The sequence below is a fragment of the Arachis ipaensis genome, chromosome B6 (genome assembly GCF_059453495.1).
Source record: "Arachis ipaensis isolate K30076 ecotype BB chromosome B6, ASM5945349v1, whole genome shotgun sequence".
In the NCBI taxonomy this organism is placed as follows: Eukaryota; Viridiplantae; Streptophyta; class Magnoliopsida; order Fabales; family Fabaceae; genus Arachis; species Arachis ipaensis.
The window spans coordinates 36,398,934-36,423,114 of record NC_142441.1 but is presented as its reverse complement, the minus strand read 5'-3'; the positions used below and the strand labels follow the sequence as shown (position 1 = coordinate 36,423,114).

General features: G+C 34.9%; 1 protein-coding gene across 2 annotated transcripts; it reads right to left on the bottom strand.

Moving 5' to 3' along the window:
• Window positions 1–9,918: 9,918 nt before the first annotated feature.
• LOC107648644 (syntaxin-71) lies at window positions 9,919–13,219 on the bottom strand. Of its 2 annotated transcripts, XM_016352446.3 has the most exons (9): window positions 12,686–13,219; window positions 12,356–12,481; window positions 11,900–12,059; window positions 11,700–11,785; window positions 11,524–11,592; window positions 11,393–11,437; window positions 11,182–11,244; window positions 11,019–11,095; window positions 9,919–10,160 (listed from the first exon to the last, which is right to left on the bottom strand). In XM_016352446.3, exons 1-9 carry the CDS (start codon window positions 12,839–12,841, stop codon window positions 10,145–10,147), a joined length of 798 nt encoding a protein of 265 aa, XP_016207932.1. In that variant the 5' UTR covers window positions 12,842–13,219; the 3' UTR covers window positions 9,919–10,144. The 2 variants fall into 2 exon arrangements, with proteins under 2 accessions (XP_016207932.1, XP_088345910.1); XM_088489784.1 differs by lacking the exon at window positions 9,919–10,160 and having other exon boundaries at window positions 11,015–11,095; window positions 12,686–13,151.
• Window positions 13,220–24,181: the final 10,962 nt, after the last annotated feature.

Here is a 24,181-nt window from a genome sequence, read left to right as displayed (position 1 = left end):
AGGACAACAGGTGCAAGATAACTCCATCAAAAGGAGGGCGCAGGAGTTCCTCCCAGAAATCCCTCAGATTGACTACTAGACCCGCCTAGAAGCATCTGTCACCAAGCTGCAAGAAGCTATGGATCAACTTAAGGAAGACCAGCAAAATCAAAATAGCATGCTCTGCAAACTGCTTAAGGAGCAAGAAAAGCAAGGGCGTGAGCTACAGGAACTGAAGCACCAGAGGCTCTCCCTTGAGGGACCAGACACCCCACAAATTGAAGGAGCATCCATCTCTCAAAATAAAGGTTGTTGAGTCCTAATCTTAACCCTGTGATAACTTTTATTATTAGAAACCTATCTTAAGAATTATATGAATATTAGTAATTAGGGTCTTTATTTTTAATTTTATTTTTATCTCCAAGTAAGCTATAATTTATTTTTCTCTTCATCATTAAACATGAATAAAATAGTAGATTCTTTGAGTAAAGATGCAATTATTTTGAGTTTTTAAGAGAAGAATTCAAAATTATTTATTTGTGGTGGCAATACTTTTTGTTTTCTGAATGAATGCTTGAACAGTGCATTTTTTATAGTGAAGTTTATGAATGTTAAAATTGTTGGCTCTTGAAAGAATGATGAAAAAAGAGAAATGTTATTGATAATCTGAAAAATCATGAAATTGATTCTTGAAGCAAGAAAAAGCAGTGAAGAACAAAGCTTGCGGAAAAAATAAATAAAAGAAAAAGAAAAATCCAATAGCCCTTTAAACCAAAAGGCAAGGGTAAAAAGGATCCAAGGCTTTGAGCATTAATGGATAGGAGGGCCTAAAGGCATAAAATTCTGGCCTAAGCGGCCGAATCAAGCTGTCTCTAACCATGTGCTTGTGGCATGCAGGCCCAAGTGAAAAGCTTGAGACTCACTGGTTAAAGTCGTGATCCAAAGCAAAAGAGTGAGCTTAAGAACTCTGGACACCTCTAACTGGGGACTTTAGCAAAGCTGAGTCACAATCTGAAAAGGTTCACCCAGTTATGTGTCTGTGGCATTTATGTATCCTGTAGTATTACTGGAAAACAAGATGCTTAAGGTCACAGCCAAGACTCATAAAGTAGCTGTGTTCAAGAATCAACATATTAAACTAGGAGAATCAATAACACTATCTGAATTCTGAGTTCCTATAGATGCCAATCATTCTGAACTTCAAAGGATAAAGTGAGATGCCAAAACTGTTCAGAAGCAAAAAGCTACTAGCCCCGCTCATCTGATTAGAATTTGAGCTTCACTTAAAACACTGGGATTCTATTGCAACTTGATCCTCTTTTTTTATCCTATTTTATTTGTCTGCTTGCTTGAGGACAAGCAACAGTTTAAGTTTGGTGTTTGATAAACCCATATTTTATGATATAATTTGTGCTCAAATTGAGTGTTTCTATCAATTCTTCACCCACTTATTCATGTAAATTGCATGGTTTTACCTTCCCTTTCTTATTTTATGATATATGTGAAAAACATGTTTCTTATGCTTTAAAAATATTAATTTTAATTACCCTTTACTATCATTCGATGCCGTGATTTTTGTGTTAAGTATTTTCAGATCTCATAGGGCAGGAATGGCTTAAGGGACAGAAAGGAAACATACAAAAATGGAAGAAACACACAAAAATGGAGTTTTGAAGAAAAGGGCAGCGACGCGAACGCATGGACGACGCGAACGCGCGCCTTGAGCAGAACGCGTGACCCGCGCGAACGCGTGACAGACGCCACGTACAAGAATCTGCAGAAAACGCCCCCAGCAATTTCTAGACCCTTTTTCGGCCCAAATCCAAGCCAGATACACAGAATATAAGCCAGAGAATAGAGGAATCAAAGGATACACGTAGAACAACTTAGTAATACATAATTTTTTAGGTTTTAGATGTAGTTTTTAGAGAGAGAGGTTCTCTCCTCTCTCTTAGGATTTAGGATTAGGATTTTTCTTATTTTAGGATTGCTTCTACAATCACAGGTTCAATATTTCTTTAATTTATTTTCTACTTTTATTTATTCCAATGCTTTTACTTGTTAATGTTCCTAATTTGGCTTATGGACCATTCATGTTATGATTTTCTTAATTAATATATTTTGAGGTATTTCAGATTTGATTTTGCTTTAATTTATTTATGAATGATTTCAATTCAAATTAGATTTATTTTCCCCTTTTGGCCTTGGTTAAGTAATTTATAACACTTGAGTTATCAACTCAGCTGTTGATTGAAATTGGAATTCTTAGCTGGTTAATTTGCACTCCAATAACTCTAGTCTCTCTATAGGAGTTGACTAGGACCTGAGGATCAAATTAATTTGTCCACTTGACTTTCCTTTATTTAGTAAGGGTTAATTAAAAGTGGGAGCAAAATCCAATTTTCATAACATCTGATAAAGATAACTAGGATAGAACTTCAATTTCTTACACCTTGCCAAGAGTTTTATTATATATTTAAATTAATTCCTTACAATTTACTTTCTTGCCATTTACTATTGTTGCTTTTTATCTTATACATTAAAAAATCCAAAAATATACTTTTTCCATAACCAATAATAAATCATACTGCCCTGCAACTTCTTGAGAGACGACCCGAGGTTTAAATACTTTGGTTATTTACTTTTATTGGGTTTTGTTACTTGTGACAACCAAACTTTTGTAAGAAAGGAATTCTTGTCGGTCTAGAAGCTATACTTACAACGCGAATTTATTTGTGAAAATTCTAGATCGCGCGAGAGTTTTGTTCTTCAAAATGGCGCCGTTGCCGGGGAGTTGCAACTGTGTGCCTTATTATTGGTTATTGTAAATATTTTCTTTTGCTTGTTTATTTCTTTTTATTTTCACTTTTAATTTTTATTATTTACTATGAATTCTCACCCCTATCACTTTGAGATTGGTTCGAATAATGTTGAAAGGAATGGAAGCTATAACAAGAACATGCATCAAGGTCAAAACAATCAGAGATAGACGGAGCCACGAGGATCTGATCAACCCTTTAGGCAACAACACCTTCCAAACTATCATGGATGACGACCATTCAATAATGCATGTCAGAACAATAGTCATGGTGGACCCCCTTGTAATTACCGACAAGCCCATCATACGCCTATGAACCACCTCCTTAACACAGCTTTGAACCACCACACTCACAAGCCAACTACCACCATTCACCTCCATATGAGCCTAACCCGTATCCACCCCAATTCCAACCTAATTACTCCCAAGAACCACCACTTTCCTATGCACCATGTCCATATCCATCACTCCAAGAATCAAGGGAGCAACTCAAGAAAACATTTGAAAAATTTCATGCCACACTTCACCAATTGAATCAAGCGATAAATAGACTACCTTCCCGATGTTTGGACACTCAAGGAACCCCCATGGCTTAATATGGACAAACTAATGAAGAACGCAGCATGAAGGAGATACTAGAAACCCCACTGGACAGTACGAAGCATGACTTTGTACTGGAACAAGTGGAGGAAGCTGAAATTATCAAAGAAGAAGAATTGGTTGAAGACTTAGGAGACGTTGAACCTCCATGGGAATCTAGAATTGTGGAGAATTCCGTCAGGAAAAGTGCAGTTGATGCTAAGGAGGATAGTGCACAACCCCCGAAGCAGGAATCCTATGAAGACCTGGACGGAATAACTCAACAAGCAAGTTTCCTTGATAATGAAGATCACGAATCAAGTTCTCCTAGTAATGAACTTGCATCTGCAAGTGAATTCTTTGAGAGGGAAGAATCTTCCCCAAGTGAATACGAAGATGATGCAGAGGTAGATTTTTCACAACCTCCAACTTATGACTTGAGTGATGAGGAAGATATCGAAGACTTTGATCAAGACATGGTTACAGCTGAAGAAAATTGCAAAGAAGTGGAAGAATTCACAGAAGAATACAAGGGAGTAAAGCTTGCAAAACCACTGGAAACACCTATCCCAAGGCCATTACCTCCCAATACAAACTTCAAGTGGGTAAAATCCTTAGCTTTTATCTTTACTTTTCCACTTGAATATGGTTTGCTTGAAATTGATGGTCAGCTTAGAGCTCTTTGCGACTTTAAGAGTAAAAGGGAAATGGTTCGTGCTCAAGGCTGGTATGCAAGATTCAATAAGGTTCCACGCTTCAATCTGAAGTGTAAGGATCGGTTTCGAGTTAGATTGAATGGGTCTCGGAGAATGTTTGGTCATCTTGGTGAGAATGCAACTTCCAAACTGTCCATCTGGAAAAATATAAATCAAGACAAGGGCGGATATAAGAGCAAGGTTTGGGATCTTGGAATCTATTCTGACATTCAACACCCCGGGAACCTGAGAACCTGTTTGAATTTACTGAAAGGCTTTACATGCCTAGTTTGGGACCCCGGAGGCTGTTGGCATTCCAAACAGTGGTGGAATACTACTTGCAGGCTGACTCCTAGTACCTGTGGCAGTTTACTAGAGCACCATTTTTGGATGAATTCAAGCACAAGCCACCATAGCAAGAAGCTTATCAAATGTCCAACTTAAGAACTTTAACCAAAAGTGCTAGGTGGGAGACAACCCACCATGGTATGATCGTTTCTTTTTCAATTTCAATTTTATTTCGTTTTGTTTGTTTTTAAATTTTATTTTATTCTATTTTCATTGAACTTGGAATTATTCATATCACCCATATTAGCACTGCATAATTGCATTAAAAAAATTATCCCGCGCGAGCGTGCAGGCCACGCGTGGGCGTCGACTGAAAATCGGCGTAAAGATCCAACGCCCAGAAAGTTGGGCTGGAATCGTGCGGATGGTGTGCGTTTAGCACAAATCAGCCCACGCGTTCGCGTCCCTGATTCGAACGCGTCACATGCACTACGCACATCCCACGTGAAAGCGTAAGCGACGCGTCCGCGTCGCGTGGATTTTATGGACCCCATTGGAAACAGAGAGTTGCACCAAAACGACGCTGGAACTGTGCGTTTAGCATAATTTTTAGTGACGTGTTCGCGTGCTCCACGCGTACGCGTCCCTTACCTTTTACCTAATTCATGCGATCGCGTCAACGACGCGACCACGTCACACCCTTTTTTTTCCCCAATCACGCAATCGCGTGCTCCACGCGTTCGCGTTGATTCAAAAATACTAACCCCAACCCACGTGAAACCCTACCATTCCGCGTCACCCAAAACCCCCCCACCCCCCTCTACAACCTCTCTTCTCCCATTCCCCAACCACCACCACTCCTGGCCGCCCAGCCCCGACCGCCGACGCCCCCCCTTCTTCTTCTTTCCTTTCTTCTCCTCCCTCCCCTTCTTCCCTTCCCCTTCTCCCCTTTCCTCCTCCCTCCACAACCACCAAACCCCATTGCCGCCGCCCCATCACCGAGCCGCCACCACCGCGCCACCACCAGCCACCACAACACAACCCTCAACCCCTTTTCTCCCCCCTTAACCCTTAACCACCCACAACCACCAAACCGCCCCTGCCTCCACCTCGGACCGCCGCCGCGCCGCCACCCATCGCCGCTGCGTCACCACCATACCGCCACCATCTCTCTGAGCCTACTTTCTATTTCTACACACCAGGTTCCGCCGAACACCGATTTCGTTTTCCAATCAGTCAGTTAGTTGCATATTTTATAGTTTTTGTTCGAAATAGGATAGTTAGAGATGCATGATTGTAGTGGATTCTAGGTGGTTAGGTAGCTAGGATGTGGTTAGTGAATTTAGGCCTGATAATTGCACTATTCATGCTAACTATTTTTATCTGATTCACAATTCTGAATTTGCTGTGATGATTCTGTTCATATGTTGTCCTTCATATTTGATGTTGCTATTGAACTGTTCTTTAATATTCTTGCTATTTGTTAATCTTTCCAGCACTATTTAATTTCATATGAACTGATTTTTCTTGCTGTTTACTACCCGGGAACATCCAATTTTAGCCGGAATGCTGCCCAATTTTCTGCAAATTTATGGTTTAATCTACTCCATTCATGTATTGGTTTAAAAACTCATTATTTTGCATTACTTGGCTACAACCAACCCAATTTATGAATGCACGGGCTAGCATTCTTATTCCTTTTTGTTCCCTGAGTACTAAATTGCTTATTGGTGATTTTATTCTCATTTTACACTTACTTTATCTATAGGAATTGTCATCAATAAACTGCAATCCTTGCTTGAATATGAGTTGATTGTTCCTCAAGTTTGTGAATTTCTTGGTAACTAGGAAAACCATTCTCATGCCACTCACTTTAACTTCCTTTTAACTCCTAACCAGTTTAGCTTTCTCACTTCTCTTTTTAGTTTTTACCTCACTACTTTAATTTCCTAACTCAAGGCATGATTACTGTTTTTCCTAATTAACTTGAATTCCACTTCTATTATATTTTGGATTGTGATTTTTACTCTCAGACTTTTAACTCGAATACAATCCAAATTATACATATACTTACCTCATTTCATGCTTCAATTGCTCTTTTTCCTTTATGTTTATATTGACAACATCCTACTTGCCTACTTGTTTTCCTGCTTTAGTTCTTCAATTATATCCTGCTACTTCTGCTTTTCAGGATGTCTGATCCCAAAAGTAAGGGAAAAGGCAAGGCAACTACAGGCAAATGGAAAAGAGGAGAATCTTCTACCTCTATCCTGGATCTCTTTCACGACGATTCCTGGCGGGAAAAGAACTTTACCCCGCAGAAAAAGGCCGACCAGCTCCTCACTGCCACAGATCAAGTCAAATTTGCAAACAGATATTATGAGCTAAAGTATCCAGTGTTTGCCACTTCCAGGAACCTCTACCTGGAGAGAAATCTTAAAATTCCAGAAGAACTCACCCAGTACACTTTCGAACCAATAAAACAAAGAGGCTGGTTCTTCATGGAAAGGAACTTGACAAAGGTCAATGCATCCTGGGTCAAAGAATTTTACTGTAATTATTTCAAGACCTCCCTGGATGTAGTGCACCTCAGAGGGAAACAGATTTTAGTCACTGAGGAAGCTATTGAGGATATCCTCCAGCTTCTGCCTAAGCCAGATCAGCCTGACGGTTACCAAAAGGCTGAAGAGGATATGAGATACATGAGATTTGACTGGGATGCAGTCAAGCAGAGAATAGCCCTTGATCCTACTGCCCCATGGGTCATGGGAAAGAATACAGTGATGCCTAAGGGAATCAAGCTGATATATTTGAATGATGAGGCTCGGCTTTGGCAGCAGATCCTGAGTAACTACGTGATGCCGAGCACTCATGAGACAGAGGTGCCCGCTGCTATGATCACCCTCATCTGGTGTGTGATGGAGGGTAAGGACCTGTATCTTCCACGTTTCAACAGGTATTATATGGCCAGGGTCCATGTCAGAGGCACTCTCCCTTTCCCTTATCTGATCACCCAGCTAGGCCGCCGAGTTGACGTGCCTTGGGAGCTGGCTGATGAGAAGCCAACTGCTGCAGACTGCAAGAAGATCATTCCTCACAGCAGGAAGTTTCTGGCATTAGGGTACAGACCTCCTTTTCTCACTGCCTCGGGTGAGGCAGCCACATCTTCAGCTGTCCCTTCTGCATCCACTGCTGCACCAACCCTATGCACTACACCTCCACCTGCTCCTGAGCCCATTTATCATCTGGTGCACCACCTCTTCGCATGCCTGGATCATATGGAGCATCGCCACAAGCGACACTACGAGCACCTAAAGCTGATGATCCAATCCGGCAGCGACATCCCCTCCGAGCCTGACACCGCTTCTGAGCTATCTGATGCGGAGGCAGATGATCATGAGGAGGAGGCACATGTCCAAGCAGAGTAGGGAGAACCTGAGCAGGCTGTGCCACACCATGAAGAGCCCCACCAGATCCAGGCCGCAGATCCGGAGATTCCTCTACAGACAGAGCCACCGCTTCAACAGGCCGCTCCTCCGACACTTATCCAGACTGTAGATCCTCAGCCTACCGCAGAGACACTAGCAGCCCATCCTTCCAGAGATTACACTTCTCACACCCAACTTGACTGAACATCGAGGACGATGTTATTATTTAAGTGTGGGGAGGTCGCCATCTCTGGCATACTTTATTTTGGTGAACCACTCTTCAGACACTCTTTTTTATCCTATTTTGCTTATTTTTCTTTATTTTTATTTTTATCTTATCTTGTCTTCCAGTACTTGCACATTTTTTCTGTATTTTTACAGTATTTCTGCATTTTGCACTTTGGTTTATATATTTATCTTAGATATTTAGTTTAGTCTAGTTACAATTTTAGTTATTAAGTTGTGATATAGAACATATAGATTAATTAGTTTAGTTTACCCTCTTTAGCACACGATAACTTGGATTAATTGAAAATAAAAAGAGTAAACTAAAGACTTTAGTATAACAGAATCACAACAATCCACACACTGTATATATAGCAATAAATGATTGGTTAATTTAAACAACATTTTTCAAGGAAGAACACTAAGATTTTAAGAGCCACCCTAAGATTCACATTGAGAATAATGGAACCCTTGATTTCTACTTGCATGACATACATAACTGATATATGGTTTTTGAGCCTATTTGTATGGTTACATTATTTAACCATAATTATTTCATTTTTGTGTGTTCACCCTTCTTTTTTATTCTGGTAATCTTTACTTTGTTTTAATCTATATGTCCAATATAGAATGTAGATACATACCAATATATGATTGAGGCCATCATTTAAATTTTTTCTCACTTATCCCAAATTAGCCTACCTTTTACATCACCCTTGTTAGCCCCCTTGAGCCTTTTAATTCCCCCTTGTTCTATAACCACATTACTAGCCTTAAGCAGAAAAACAAATTAAAAATTCCAAGTTGAATCCTTAGTTAGCTTAAGATAGAGATTGTGTATCCACTAAGTGTGGGAAAACATGGAAACGTGGGTTGATAGGAAAGGATTAATTCAATAAGATAATAAGGATTTTGGGAGCATGCTCATGTAAAATCAAATTAAACCAAAACGCCATGTGCATTGATATATGCTTATGTTTCAAAAAAAAATTATTTTTGGTTAAATAAGTAAATAAGGGGACAAAATTACCCCAATAATAAGTTTAGTAGAGAGATCAATGCACATGGAAGTAAAAGCAAAAACAAATTTGGTACATGAATATGTGACACAAATTTGAGTAATTAAGAATGTGGTTTTTTTAATGAAATGAGCTCTGGGGTCTAGCCCAATAGAAGTTGACTGGAGTTGGCTGGAACCCTCTTGATTACCTAGCGGAATTGGTGCTGGACACTATTCATTCTAGATAATTTCTTCAATCACAGCCTCTGAGCTGCTTCTGTCATTTTCGAATTTCATGCTTAGCTTCTTTTTCTTAGTCTCTTCATTTTATTTTCAAAGTCCAAATTGACTCGCGGTATCCACAGTTTAATTGAGTTGTAAGAAGAGATTGGGAGAGGAATGAAAGGGTGTAGGAGAGGTGGGGAGGGTAAGGGAAGGTATATCAAAGAAGAGGGAGAGAGGGATAGCGAGAGTTGAGGATGAGAGGAGAGGAGAGAGGGATGACAAGAAGAGCCTGAAGGAGAAGGGTGCGGTGGAGAGGGAGGCGGAGATGTAAGGCATGGTGTCAAGGAGGAACTAAATTGGGTCTAGCATGATACATGATAACCACATCCAAAATTTACTATGGTGCTCTGAACTCAAGCTAAGGAACTACGATAGTGAAATTAAAACTTCGAAAACTAAATTAAATAATTTCATAAATCTCAAGAACCATTATAAAGATTTCCTCCATTTTTCATTTTGAATTTGGCCGGTGCTCACCTTCTCTACTCACCACGTTTTGCCGAAATCGGCGAAGACATTTTGCCAGAAAACAGCATTGCCGTTTTGACGGGATTTTCCAGCACGATTTTTGTTTTTCGATATTCATTAAAAGAATTAAGTAAATATTGGAATTGTCACAAGTTGGGGAAATACCAAGGGCCAATCAGCCAGCCACGCACAATGTCAGATTCCAGAATTATACACAACAATCCGCAACTATTTCACATATAGCATAACGGCATACAGAATTCACAAGTGGCACGAAGAATTCACAAAAAATAATAACAAATCAGACACGATATTCTCAAGAAAATACATGAAAGCAGGTAACCCATGCGAATAAATCCGTTTTCCTTGGTTTGCAGAATCACTTCTTTAGCACGCTGCAACAAAAGCACAGCAATCAGTAAGGTATCTCAACAAGCAAAACGAAACGTCCAAGCCAAGAGCAAGACTAGTAAGAAACTAGAATTCATATGATTTCTTTTAATTAAAAAATAAAAATAAGATTGGATAACAAATCATAAAAATCATTAACCCTCTCATGAGATGATTACTATCTACCCGTCAATGATTCAGTTTTTTGTACAACAGTAATCATTACCAGTTTCCCATGACTTCATGTCATTAGCACAGAAATTAGCAACTAACTGAAAAGAAATTTCTAGTTTTACTAGATGAGTTATTATTGCACACCAGAGATTAATACAAGTATTCAGTAAACTATATGAATTAGCAAGATCGACATCAAAATCATTTTTAATTTTGTGAAATATTTTATCAATGAAAATATAAACAATCCACTTCCAGCCCCTCCTCCAAGTGGATGTTTTTAAAAAACTAAAAATAGTAACACTAAACATAGAAAACATATACTCATGATTTAGAGTATAAGAAAGATTTATAATTATTGTAGAGAGAAAACGAAGGCCCGATGGAAGCCATGACTAGAGGGAAGATTATGAAACTGATGTCTTCAGCAAAAGCTGCATAGCCATAACTTGAATATGTGATGAATACTTTCATTAAGAAACCACAGACCACAAACTTAACTTTAGGTCACCAAATGATATTTGAATTTTTTAATATTCAGCAGAAGGAAAGAAAAATAGTTAAAACATTTGACTAAAACTCTATCACACAAGCAGTATTAGTATATACACCTGACTTTCTAGTTTGAAAGTAAAAAATGAATAGGGATGGTGCTTGCAAGTTCTAGCAGAGAGAGATAGGAGCCTTACTTATAGAGATAGGCAGCTATCCCCAAAATTATAATCAACAAAACAATATCAATACAGAAGTTTCGACTGGAACGAAGCTGGATGAAAACAAAAAAAAATCATGAGATTCACCAAGAAATCTGTAACTGGTTCTGATGGAAATCTACAACTAAAAGATTATTACCTGCATCACTGTGTCTTTAAGTCTAACATTGGTATTCTTAAGGTCAGAAGATGCTTTGTCCACCTGTAAAGATGACAAATAACTATGTCACATTAACTTCATCTTTCTAATTCTAGTTGTCTTTTTGTTTTTTGTTTTAGCTTTTTTTAGTTTTTTTTTTCCCTTTAAGTTTCCAGGCTTCTGGGTGTAGGCAGAAATTGATGACACTCACCTTAGTATCAATCTCATCCATCAGAGGAACTTGTCTATCCAGTTCCTGCATCAAGCATATAAACATTGAAATTGGAACTAAAAATAATCACATGCACATAAAGGAAGTATAAAGGCAATAAGGAATCTTACCTCATTCATATCAGACGCCATGTTTTTCAAGGTATCCAATCCTTCTGCTATCACATCCAAACCTTGATCCTGAAAAAGTTTCATATTACTGACATGAAAACATTGCCAGAGCAACCTCCATTATATATGTCACAGAACACAACAGGAGAAATTCTTAACAGCTAAAAGTAACATGCCTGTTTCATTCTACGCATTTCATACTCCTGCCTAAATCGGCTAGATTCCTCAGTTTGTTGGAAGTACTCATCATCAAATCGCCCATCTGTAAATAATGAGTCACACAAATATATGGAGATTGAAGACCATTAGTTGGGAAGGTTTACACACACAAAATAACATACATGTGTCAGAACAAGACCTGGATAACTCCAATTACCAGAATCGAATTTGATTTCAGGACGTGATGCAGAAGCTGTCCAACCACCAGTTTGCTTGGGTGCTGCAGGGGTCCCGTCTGGGATAGCTTGTATCCTCTCTGGCAATGCAAGAACTAGATCATTACGGGCAGCAAATTCTTGCGATGAAAGCCCCTTTACCTGTGAATAGATTGTACCATACAAACATCAGCATGTCAGTAAGTTACTAAGAATTTTGTTCGTTGGGGGAAGACGATCAAGCAAAAAAGCTTAGAAGCACGCTAATTAGACTATGTAAACATTTTTTTAATGTGAAATAACTGAAACCACATAAAGCAACAAGCGAAACAACAATAAACCTGCCACTCTCCCAAATTTTGGGGGGATAAGTCTAAATGCGAGTCGGATAAATCTAAATCATCACCTTGTGCTTCACTACACTTCATTATTCCAATCTAATAATGATAATGACCAACCTTTTTCATAGCCAGCCTCTGCAGTTTAGGGACCTCTTCCAGTAATCTAGCCTTGGTACGACGAATCTCCGCATTAATCGCTACAGCAGATGCCTTACCTTTCTCCTTCGAAGCTTGTTCTGCTTTCTGCACAAAATTAACTCCACAAATTACAAAGCTTTCCAGCAATTAGGGCACAAAATCCAGCACTCCCCAAACTGTGAATTTCTATGTTTCTCCCAACAGTTATCTAAATCACTCAAAGTCCAAAAACCTAATCAACCTAATCAAACTCAGAATAAAACAAAACTGAAGAAAAGCACAGAGAAGAGTGAGATCAGAGTGTGTGACCTGAAGCGCAGCCTCGATGTCAGCGTCGACGACGGCGTAGAGCCTGGCGAAGGCATCGTCACCGGAGATGTTGGCGTCCTTCTGCCTGTCGACGTCGTACTTGTCGTACTTCTTGCAAATGGAGTCGACTCTGGTGAGGAGGTCGATGACGCTCATGGCTGCTGTTGCTGTTGATGATGTTTCCTTTCCACTATTGGCAGATCAAATTCCGATCTGAGTTCCTGGAAATGGCGTCAGTAGTTATACTCGGTGGATGCAGAATAGCTGGACGGGGATGTTAGCATTCGGAGAACTGAGAAAGGAAGAAGAAGGGGTTTGCGATCCAGCCTGTGGCAACTGCGAATACAATTTTTTTTCCCCCGAAATTGTTTAGAGCTCATTTCACTCTTGCGTTTTTCTCTTTTTTTTTCCTGTTTTTTTTTCGGCTTCAAGGTTTTTTTTTTTTTTTTTCTTTTTTCTTTTTCCGGCTTCATGGTTGTTTGTTTGGTTTGGTATTATCGCTAGCAGAATTGAACCAATAATCAAATTAATCATATTATTATCAATAGATTCCATATTGAATCGATTGATCCAATTATAATTAAACATTATATAATAATATATTTTATTTATATTTAATAAAAAAATTTTTTATTTAATCGAATTTTTTTCAAATTTGATCAAATTAATTTTAACCAGTTTTAATCATATTTTTTATCGAAGTTTTTATTAGATTTGACTAAATTTAATCCGATTAATTATTAATAGATTCAAATGCTGATCCAATCTAAGTTAATGACTAGATAATCAAATTTTTTATTTGACCAACTAGATCGGAATTTTTTATTTAAATAAATAAAATAAATTTAATAATTATCAAAATAAATAATTTAAAAAATATTTATTAAAATAAATACTCCTCTCTTATCTCGTTTACAGTGTAAACGAGATATATGTAAATTCCGTTAAATTAGAGAATAATTAGTCAATAAATTAATGTTAATAAAAGAAAATTAGAAATGCGAATTTAATAGTAAAATAGTATAGAGCTAATTAAAACGAAAATTTTGACACCAATTTTAAAAGATGTGCTCCAAAATTGGATCGAACGGGCCGAACCGATCAAACCGGACCCATAATGAGCCCAAGGCCCAATCCACTCAACCCAAACATACTTAAGGAAACTCTCCTTCCTTCCTCTTTTGCTGGAAACAATTAGAAAGAAGGGAAGAACACTTTCAATAACAAAACCCTCACTCAAATCTTTGATTCCACCTAACTTTTGATCCGGAGTTTCGATCGCCGCACCGTTTGCGGCCACGCGTCTGCAGAGACGAGCTCTACAAAGCCCAGTACCTTTCAAGGTGAGGAAAACAAAATCCCAGCTCCTATTCTCTCTTCTTCAATTCGAAAATATTAAGGTTGTTGGATGTTAAGATTTTGGTTAAATTGATGATTATAGGATCAAATTGAGTTGAGGAATGAGTGGGCTTTGGTTCGATTGAGGCACATACAAGGTAAGATTCATAAACCCTAGCCAATTTCGGTTCTAGTATGTTAAATGTGAATTTTAAGTATGTATGGTGATATATGTGAAATTAGGTGTATAAGTGTATATGTTGGAGGCTTGGTGGTGATTGGAGCTAAGATTTTGGGTGGTTTCTCAAAGTTTGAGGGGCTGTGTTGTGACTTGGGTGGCTGCCTTGGACTAAATATAGTGATCGGCTAAGGTATGGTTTAGGTTTCGCATGTTTAATATGTAAGGTTTTGTAAAAACTTAGGCTAGAGTACTATAGGATAAGTTGAAATGATTAATGGTGTTAAATTATTAGTCTTTATGGTATTGATGGACAAGTTGATGTGGGTTGAATGCAAATAATATGTGTTGTAATGATGATGGATGAAGAATTGATGATTATGGCAATTTAATGATATGGTTGAGATTGAGTGGTGTTTATGTGGAATTGTTGGTATGGTTATTTTGATTAATGTTGTGGTGATGAGTTAATAAGATTGTTGTTGTTGCTGAAATTCTGTTGATTGGTTGGTTTATTATTGTTAAAAGAAGTGCAGAATTTTAATGCTTTAAAGTGAGCTTGTATGATATAAATCATGGTGATTTCTGATAGGTACATGAAACTGAGGTTTCGGAGTAGGGTTGTGATATAATTTAAGTAGATAAGATGATGAATAAGAGGAATGGTGGATTAGTATAAGTTGAAAACCTAGAGGACTAAATTTGGTTAGTGAAATTGAGAAGTCTTGCTGCAGAAATTTCTAAATTGTTTGGACAGCAACTTAAAATGAAAATTGGGAAAAATCTGGCATGATTTTCGAACCAACCCATTTTTATAACAAATTCCTATAAGTCAAGGTTACCCCATAAAAATTTCAAGGAATTTGGCCAAGTGGTTTGGAAGATATGAATTTTTGAAGTTTAGTGGTTGCTGCAAAATTTTCTGGTTCTGCAGTACCAACTTCCAAATGCTATAACTTTTGATTTAAACAGAATTTTGAGTTGCTTCCAAATGGTTTTGAATATCTATGAGTCTACTTTAATTGAGTATCAATTTCACATCCATAGCTACCTTGTAGAGTTAGTTATGTCTCTTGGAAGCTGAGCTGTTCGCAGAAAATTCAGAACCAATTACTAGAAACAGGGCAGCGATTCTAATTGACATTTAATTAACTAAACGAAATGCTATGAACCTGAAACTTATTTTTCCTAAAACTTAGGGGTGTAAAGTGTATCCTCACCAAAATCTAGGAGTAAAGAATTAGAATTGAATTTATTATAGATTTTGTAAAAACAGACCTACCTGCTGTATTTTTCTGAATCTTCTTAAGTGCAGTAGCAGATTTTTATTGAATTTGTTATCAAATTCAATTCTAATCCAAAGGCGGTAAAACTTTGATTTAGATCCAAAGGGTAAGTCCAAATTTGACTGTAGACATGAACGTAGGTAAGTAAAAGTGTGTAAGTTATCTCTAGGACACATTTAAAGTTAAACGGTGGTAACTTGGAGATGAAGAAAGATAACTAATAGTTGGAGAAGATAGTGTTTGATTTGATAAGATGAAGAAAGAGAGTAATGTAAGAAATTGAGACTTGATGATATTAATTAGTCAAGAATAATAAAAATGTATGATCAATGAGTTGAGTGAAATGGAGAATGACGAGATTGAGACATGAATTAATATCGAGAATGAAAATGATAATTATGAGAAATTATTGAATATATTGAGCTTGGGGCGTTGCCCCATGTCAGCCGGGATTTTTTCCGTGGTTATTATTAAGCTTGGGGTGTTGTTTTTCCCATGTCAACCTGGGATTCGTCCCAGGGATAACATTCAGCTTGGGGTATAGCCTTCCCCATGTTAGCTTAGGGTGTTGTCTCTTCTCCCCATGTCAGCTTGGGATTCGTCCCATGAATATTATTGAGCTTGGGGCATTCTTTCCCCATGTCAGCTTGGGGATTTTTCCCATTGTGTATTTTTGAGCTTGGAAACATGTCGGGATGGCTACGTAACCGACAGTTGATATCAACAGCCATAGGGCAGGCATGCATCATGTGCATTTGTTTGTTTTGTCTGCTATGCATTATTTGGGATTGCCTAACTGAATAGATACCCTGCTAACTGCTATATTTGCTACTTGTTTTACCTGTTTTCTACTTGTGTGTGAAACTATTTTTTTGTTTGTCCTTACTGATTCATGGATGATGGGGGATCAGAGGAAAAGTGGATTGGTTTGGTGTTAATGCTAAAGTTTAAAGTAAGTAAGTAAGTTTAGGATACTTAGATTACCTACCCCTTTTATGGCTTCTGCTTAGAAATTAAGTTTTATAACTGTATGTTAGAGTTCTAGGATTGCTTTTGGCATTCTCAGGACCTTATATATTACATGCGTGGCACCTTTACCATGCTGAGAACCTCCGGTTCTCACCCCATACTGTGTTGTTATTTTCAGATGCTGGTCGAGCGGCCCCTCGATAGGCGTCTGAAGGTTCTGCGACGAATTGGTTTACTTTGGGGTCTCCTTTTGTTATTTTGATGTATATATATGTATAGTAGTTTCTCCTCTTGTATGTAAGAATACTTTGTTTATGTATCTCTTAGTGGTTTTATGGAGAACTAAGGTTTTGAACATGTTCTTTTGGGTTATTATTATGTATATACATGTATGTATATGTTCTCCGGCCAGCCTTGCCTTCACAGGCTGAATCAGGAGCTAGTTATGCTGTGTTCTTGACCCTCTACTCGTATCATTTGTACATATATGTTATTGAACTTTAGTTTTCTTCTCACGCAAGTAACAACATTTTTCTGAGAGTTGTGCTTTTGAATTTTACGATTTTGTTTTACCCGTTTTTCAAGGCTCCTAGTTAAGTATCTCTTTCTCTATTATTAAATATATTTTTATTTTTAGAGGTCGCAATACCTTACTATCTCAGTCTTATGACTTAAGCATAAGATTAAGTATGGTAGGGTGTTACAATATATGTATTTTTTGAAAAAAAAATTAAAAATAATAAAAAATATTAATAATATCAATAATTCAAACTTTTGTTATGCAATTAGTACATAAAAATATTGGTAGAAGAGATTAAAATGGATATATTTGATCAATTAGTACTCAAAAAGGTTGATGGGATAATGGAAAAAGAATTGAAATGGTTATGTCTCATGTTATCTCCCACTATCCACGTGAGAGATAACCGTTTCAATTATCTTCCCATTATCCCATAATCTCTCCTAACAATTGGCAAACGATTATTTTTATTTTTCAAATTTAAATCAATCCAATTAAATTATAATTTAATTTAAAATTTTTTAAAATGGATATACTCGTAACTGCCCATTATTAACCGTGTGCTGGTTCCCATTATTAACGGTCTATTATTCATAGTGTGCTGAAAACGTGTGCCCATTATTAACTGCCCATTATTAATAGTGTATTGGAAATATATTTGTAACTAGGGCAGCACATTTGTTTTCTTCCATATTCACTAACTCATTTTATTTTTTATGGGAGTACATGTAAATTTTATTTATTACATGGGAGTACATAGAAATTTGAAATATAATTTAAGTAAAAAAGATTTCATATTATATACTAATAGAGTAGTGACATGCATTAACTGGGTCATCAAATAAATTACGATTATATTTTAAATTTTTAAATAGTGGGTAGTTAGAAAAGAGGTAACCGTATTATTAGTGGGTAGTTTAATGGTTTCTAGGTAAACGTGTTAATCCTTATCATTTAAAATAGACTAAAATTGATCAAGCATATCTATTTTAATCTCTTCTACCAATCTTTTTATGTACTAATTACATGCCAAAAGTTTGGATTATTGATATTATTAATATTTTTTATTATTTTTAATTTTTTTTAAAAAAATACATATATCTCGTTTACATTATAAACACATGTCGCATACACCTCTCTTATCTCATTTACAGAGTAGTGCTACATAGCCAAAATATTATAGATAATAAATGAAGATATATGATTAATAATATTTGCGTTTATAAGATAGTGTAAATCACTCTCCTAATTGCCAATGAGTTATAGCTCAAATGACATAGTCTCCCCATACTCAATTAAGAGGTTGCGGGTTCGAGTTTCCTATCTTTAGTAAAAAAAATCACTCTCCTAATTTAATTGACACAATTAATTTCTTTCTATAATTAATTATCTTTTCTCATTTAATTATACTAAAAATTAATTCTAAATTTAATGTGAATCAAATTTCAAAAATTTCTCTCTCATTATAACTATATGCATTTATAATTCTATAATTTTTTCTCCCAAATAAAAATTTCAAATCACCTCAACACATTTTTAAAAAATAAAAACATCTTAAATTTGATCGGTTTATATTTATTTATTAACAATTATAAACATCCAAAATTGTTGGTTTATGACCTGCAAAATAAAATAATAAATAATAATAAATTAGCACCGATTTATTGATTATAGATATCATGTATATAAAATATAAATATTATACGTATAAAAATATGGATATTAAATTAGAGAATTTAACAACTTTTGTTATACAACTCATATTTTACATATAGATTATTATAAAATAAAAAATAGAAAATTAAATATAAACAAAAATTAAGAAATAAAATTTTAAAAATAATTATTAACTCGTCATATTAAAATCAATAAATAAGAATACGTATAAATAGTAAATAAAAAATATTAAAATTATGACTTTTTGGTGTACATATAAGATAATTTGAAATGTATAACAAGACACATAGTTTAAAATTTAGTAATATTAATTATAAAAATTTATTAATTATGGATATTATATGTATAAAATTATGGATATTATGAGTATGAAATTATGGATGTTATTAATATGAAATTTTGGATGTTATTAATATGAAATTTTAGATTTTATGTGTACTTTACCTAACTATAAATATTATGTGTATGAATTTATGGATGTTATGAGTAAATTTGCTAATTGAATAAATTAATTTAAGTATTTGATATTCTTTTTTCAAATCTAATTATAGTAAAATTTGAAAATATATGTAAATCAAAATAAATAATTTCACTTTGAAAAATATGAAACAAATTTTTAAATTATCAATGATTTAAAAAATTATACGTTAATTTAAATGTATAATATCTTCAAAAAAAATTAAAACATGAATAATAATTTGTTAGTGCATATATGAAATAATTTAAAATATATAATAAAATATAGTTTAAAATTACATCATATTAATTGTAAAAATATATTAATTATAAAAATTATGTGTATAAAAGAGAATGATGTTACATAATAAATAAAAAATATACTTTTGTTATTATAATATAAATTAAAAATCATAAATATAAATTATGTATATTCATTTAATAAGAATATAAATTGATAAAGTATGTATTTATAATATACTATTTAACATATATAATTAATATTTTTATATACAATAAATATTGCAATAAAAATGGTAGGAACGTGAAAGAATACTAATTAAATTTAGTTTATCTAATTAAATAAAGTTAAAAATAGAAAATTTTGGCTTCCTAAGTTTGGTTACCAAATTCTTTTCCATGCAAAATTATCTCGTTTGCAGTGTGAACGAGATAAGAGAGAAATATTTATTTCGATAAATATTTTTTAAATTATTTATTTTAGTAATTATTAAATTTATTTTATTTATTTAAATAAAAAATCGACTAGATTGGGCTGAATTTAATAACTATATTTGGTGGACGAATTTTTTTTATTTATCTTTTACATTTGGTAGAAAAAATTACTAAAATGCATTTTTGTAAAAGAAAATATCTGTATCATTTTTCGTGTGTATCATTTTATAATATAAAAGTATAAAAAAGATAAGAATAAAAAAGTAAATAACTAACATATTTAGTGGCGCGATACACGTAAAAAAAGGTTTAATCAATATATAAATATAATAAAAATTTATTTTTTAATCAAAGAAAGAATAAAAAATATGACTATTTTAAAAAATATTTATAATAGAATCAATCACATAACATACACGATAATAAAATAATAATAAAATTGAAAAATTACAAAAAATATTAATTATAGAAATAATAACTAAAATGATAGAATAAAATATAAAATATAAGAAAATAAAAATGACAGAAGGAAAGATAGATCAGTGGAATATAAAATCAATTACGATAATTTTGTAAATCAAGTCTGTTACATATTCAAGTATTTTAGATAATTAAATTTAATTAAGTTGGTTTAAATTTAACAAAAATTATTTTTATTAGTAAATGCAGATTAAACATGCTCTAGCTCCTCCACTAACGCAAACATTTTGCATACCACACTATTCAATATGAATATATGTTGAGACAATAATACAATTAGTCTAATGATGATGACAAACATTAATTTATTAGGTTAAACACCTAATTATTTTTTGATAAGCTTTTGTTAGTGTTGCAGGCTAAAGAAATAAAAATGCAGCAGCCCAAACAAATTGAAACAAAGAAAAAGAAGTTACCTACATCTTCAATCTAAGCCCAAGTAAAAGTAACAAAGAAATCAATTGGGTTAAATGGTAAGGAAAGCCAATCCAAACCCAAAATTGACTCACCCAAGTTGAAGCTTTCCAAAGACAACGTTCACGTTGGTTGCTTCGGTCAAATTCTTGAAGAAAGAGAGAGAGAGAGAGTTTCTTCTTCCTGGTTCATTCACCAGAGAAGAAAGAAAGAGAAAGGTAAATCACAAAAGCAAATGTCTAATCGCCCTAATTAAAGCAAGTTAAGCTAAGTCAGAGGATAAAGGTGATTTATTTCCATTTACATGCAAGATAATTTCTTCTCTTCTTCTTCACTTCTCTACAACGCCATTTTGGAATAAATGTAGAAAGTGGTTTCTAATTTCTACTATTGTGAATCAAAAGAAATATTCTGCCAAGATGAAGAGCTTCATCAGAGATAGCTAAATCCAATTCAACTTATAGCAATAAAGGTTGTTATGCATCAATCTCCTTCATGTTTTACAATTTTGTATTTCAGTTTCAATGCTATCTTTCTGTATTGTCTTTGAGAGATAAAAAGTTGAGAGAGAGACATTGAGAAAAAGCCTAAGAGTGAAAAATGTTGAGTGAAACACTTGAGAAAAAAGCCAAGAGTGAATTCCGATTTTCTTTGGTTGTAATTTTCTATCTTGTGTCAAGTACCTGTGAGGTGCCCATTGTTAAGTTGGGTAAGCACTTAGTGTAAAGAGTTTAGGTATTAGCATAACCAAGTCAATTTTAGGTAGAAACTTGTGTGTCCATACATGATTATGTGAATCCTAGGAAATTGGTGTATGTAATACTTTGACTATAGTAAAAATTCCATCACTGTTATGGTGGAGACTGGATGTAGGTTGCATTGCACAAGGTAACTGAACCAGGATATATGACTGTGTCAACTTCTTCCTTTCTCTTACTGTTCTGTTTTCTAAAATTTTTGAGACAAAACGAATTTTTCTCTTAAATTTTTCGCTACACAGTTCAAACAGAAATCAAGATTGAAGTTGGGTCGTAAAGGCATAATTTATTAAAGTAAAAGAAGGCCATAGATTCAACCTCCCCTTCTTTAAACCTTTTGTAACCTTCAATTAGTATCAAGAGCCAATGTCTCAAGAATCAAGCTTCACATCTTGGAGTAAAGGTCCAATAGCAAACAACTTGGCCACAATCACAGGTGCCTACACTCTAACAGAAGGTCAGTCAAACAACAGGCCTCCCTTCTTCAACGGGAAGAACTATGCCTACTGGAAAGAAAGGATGCGAATCTTCATCCAATCCATCGACTACAACATATGGAAGATTGTTGAAAGATGGCCCCAAAATTCCAACAAAGACAAGTGTTGATGGAGTGGTGACTCCAAAAGAGGAAATTGAATGGAATGACGATGACAAGAAGAAAGTGGAACTGAATGCTAAAGACCTACTTGATAAATCCCATTTTTGTAGTTTATCTTGTATTAAATTTAGTGAATTTTATCAACTTATCCCACAGTTATTCAATGAAACAGCATGATTTTGTGAATTTCTCCTAATTTGTGCTTAAGAGTGAAAACATAGTTTTTATACCCTTAATTAGCTAAATTGAATTCACTTTGATTCCACTCGATGCCTTGATGTGTTTGTTTACCGATTAGGAGGCAAGGATTGGATCAAAGAAGTGAGAAAAAAGCATGCAAGATAGAGAATTCATGAAAAAATAAGGATTTAATGAATGCAAGGCCACGCGTACGCGTGACACTTGTCACGTAACCTCATTAAAGAAACACGTTGGGGGCAATTTCTGAAGTATTTGAAGCCAAAATCAAGAAGGAAGAAGGGGGAAGCAATTAGTGTAGCTTAGGAAATATGCTTTAGGTTAGTTCTAGAGAGAGAAGCTCCATCTTCTCTCTAGAAATTAGGGTTCTTAGTCTAATTTCATCTTAGATTTAGGTTTTAGTTCTTATTTTCATCTAGTTTTTTTACCTTCCCTTATTCTATTGCCTTAATTTCCTTAGTTTATCTTGTTAATTTCTCATTTGAACCACTTTTTAGTTTATGAGCACTCTTGTTACTTTTAATTTTATTTAATGCAATTTGATATTTTATGTTCTTTTCTTGCTTGCTTGAGTTATTATTGTTATTTTCTTGCACTTGGTAGTTTAGATTTTATATTTCTTGCAATTTAATATGCTTTTATTTTTATGCATACCAAGTGTTTGATAAAATTCTTGACTTAGGTTTAGAGTAGATTTTGAGCATTCTTGCCTTGGAAAGAGAAATTAGACAATCTTGAGTCATTAATACCCAATTTAGATTAGAGATCTAGAGTTGTTAGTTAATCTTATTTCCATTAACATTACTTATAGATTGGGGTTAACTAGGCATATTTGACTTTCTCCCAATGTTAGAGATAACGTAATAGGCTTAGCTCTTGGTAATTATCGTGTTATGATTAATGACTAGGATAGAAAATCTTGATTCTCAAATCTTGCCATGAATGCCTTTTTAGTATTTGTTATCTTTAGTTATTTTATTTTCTTGTCATTTAAAATTCTTGCCATTTAATTTCTTCTTTTTATCAATCCACCTTTGTGAACCTCATAACCAATGATTGAGCACTCGATTGTAATTCCTAGGGAGAATGATCTGGGAGTAGTACTCTCGGTTATTTTTATTGGGTTAAACTTGTGACAACCAAAATTAAACTTTGATTGAGAGTTGTTTGTTGGTTTGGAACTATACTTCGATGAGATTATTTTTTGTGTGAAAATTCTAAACCGACGGTAACCTCACATCAAGTTTTTGGCGTCGTTGCTGGGGAGTTGCAATGTATGCTTATTGTTGGTTATTGTACATATGTTGATATTGTGAATAGTTTGCTTTTTGTTTGTTTGCTAGTTTTGGTTTAGGAGTTTCTTTTCTTTATCTCTTATTAGCTTTTGTTTTTGTTTTTCCTTTTCACTATGAATTTTCACCCATTTGGCTATGAGTTTGGTTCTAACTATGTTGTAGGAAATGGGAATTACAATGAAAGCATGCATCAAGGATGGAACAATCAAAGGTGGGAGGAGTCTCAATCATATAGACAATCTTCATGGCAACAACCTCCTCTAACATACTATGAGCATAATTCAATCTATGATGCATACCAATCCAATGGATATGGTGGACCTCCTTCTGGTTATCAATCACAACCACCATATGCTTATGAATCCCCTCCTCAACAAAGCCCTCAACCACCATACTCACAAGTCCCATACCACCAAACACCCCCATATGACCCTAATCTATACCTACCATATCAACAATCATGTGAGCCATACTTAGAGCCACCACCATTCCAATACCAATACTCCTAAGAACCACCAATTCCATATACACCACCTCAAGACTCTCACAAATATGAACCACCTTTCAACTATGACACCTTTCCTCCAAACAATGAACCCTCTCTTCTGCCACCGCCTTCATTGGACAAATTTCTCCAACCTCTAATACAAGAAC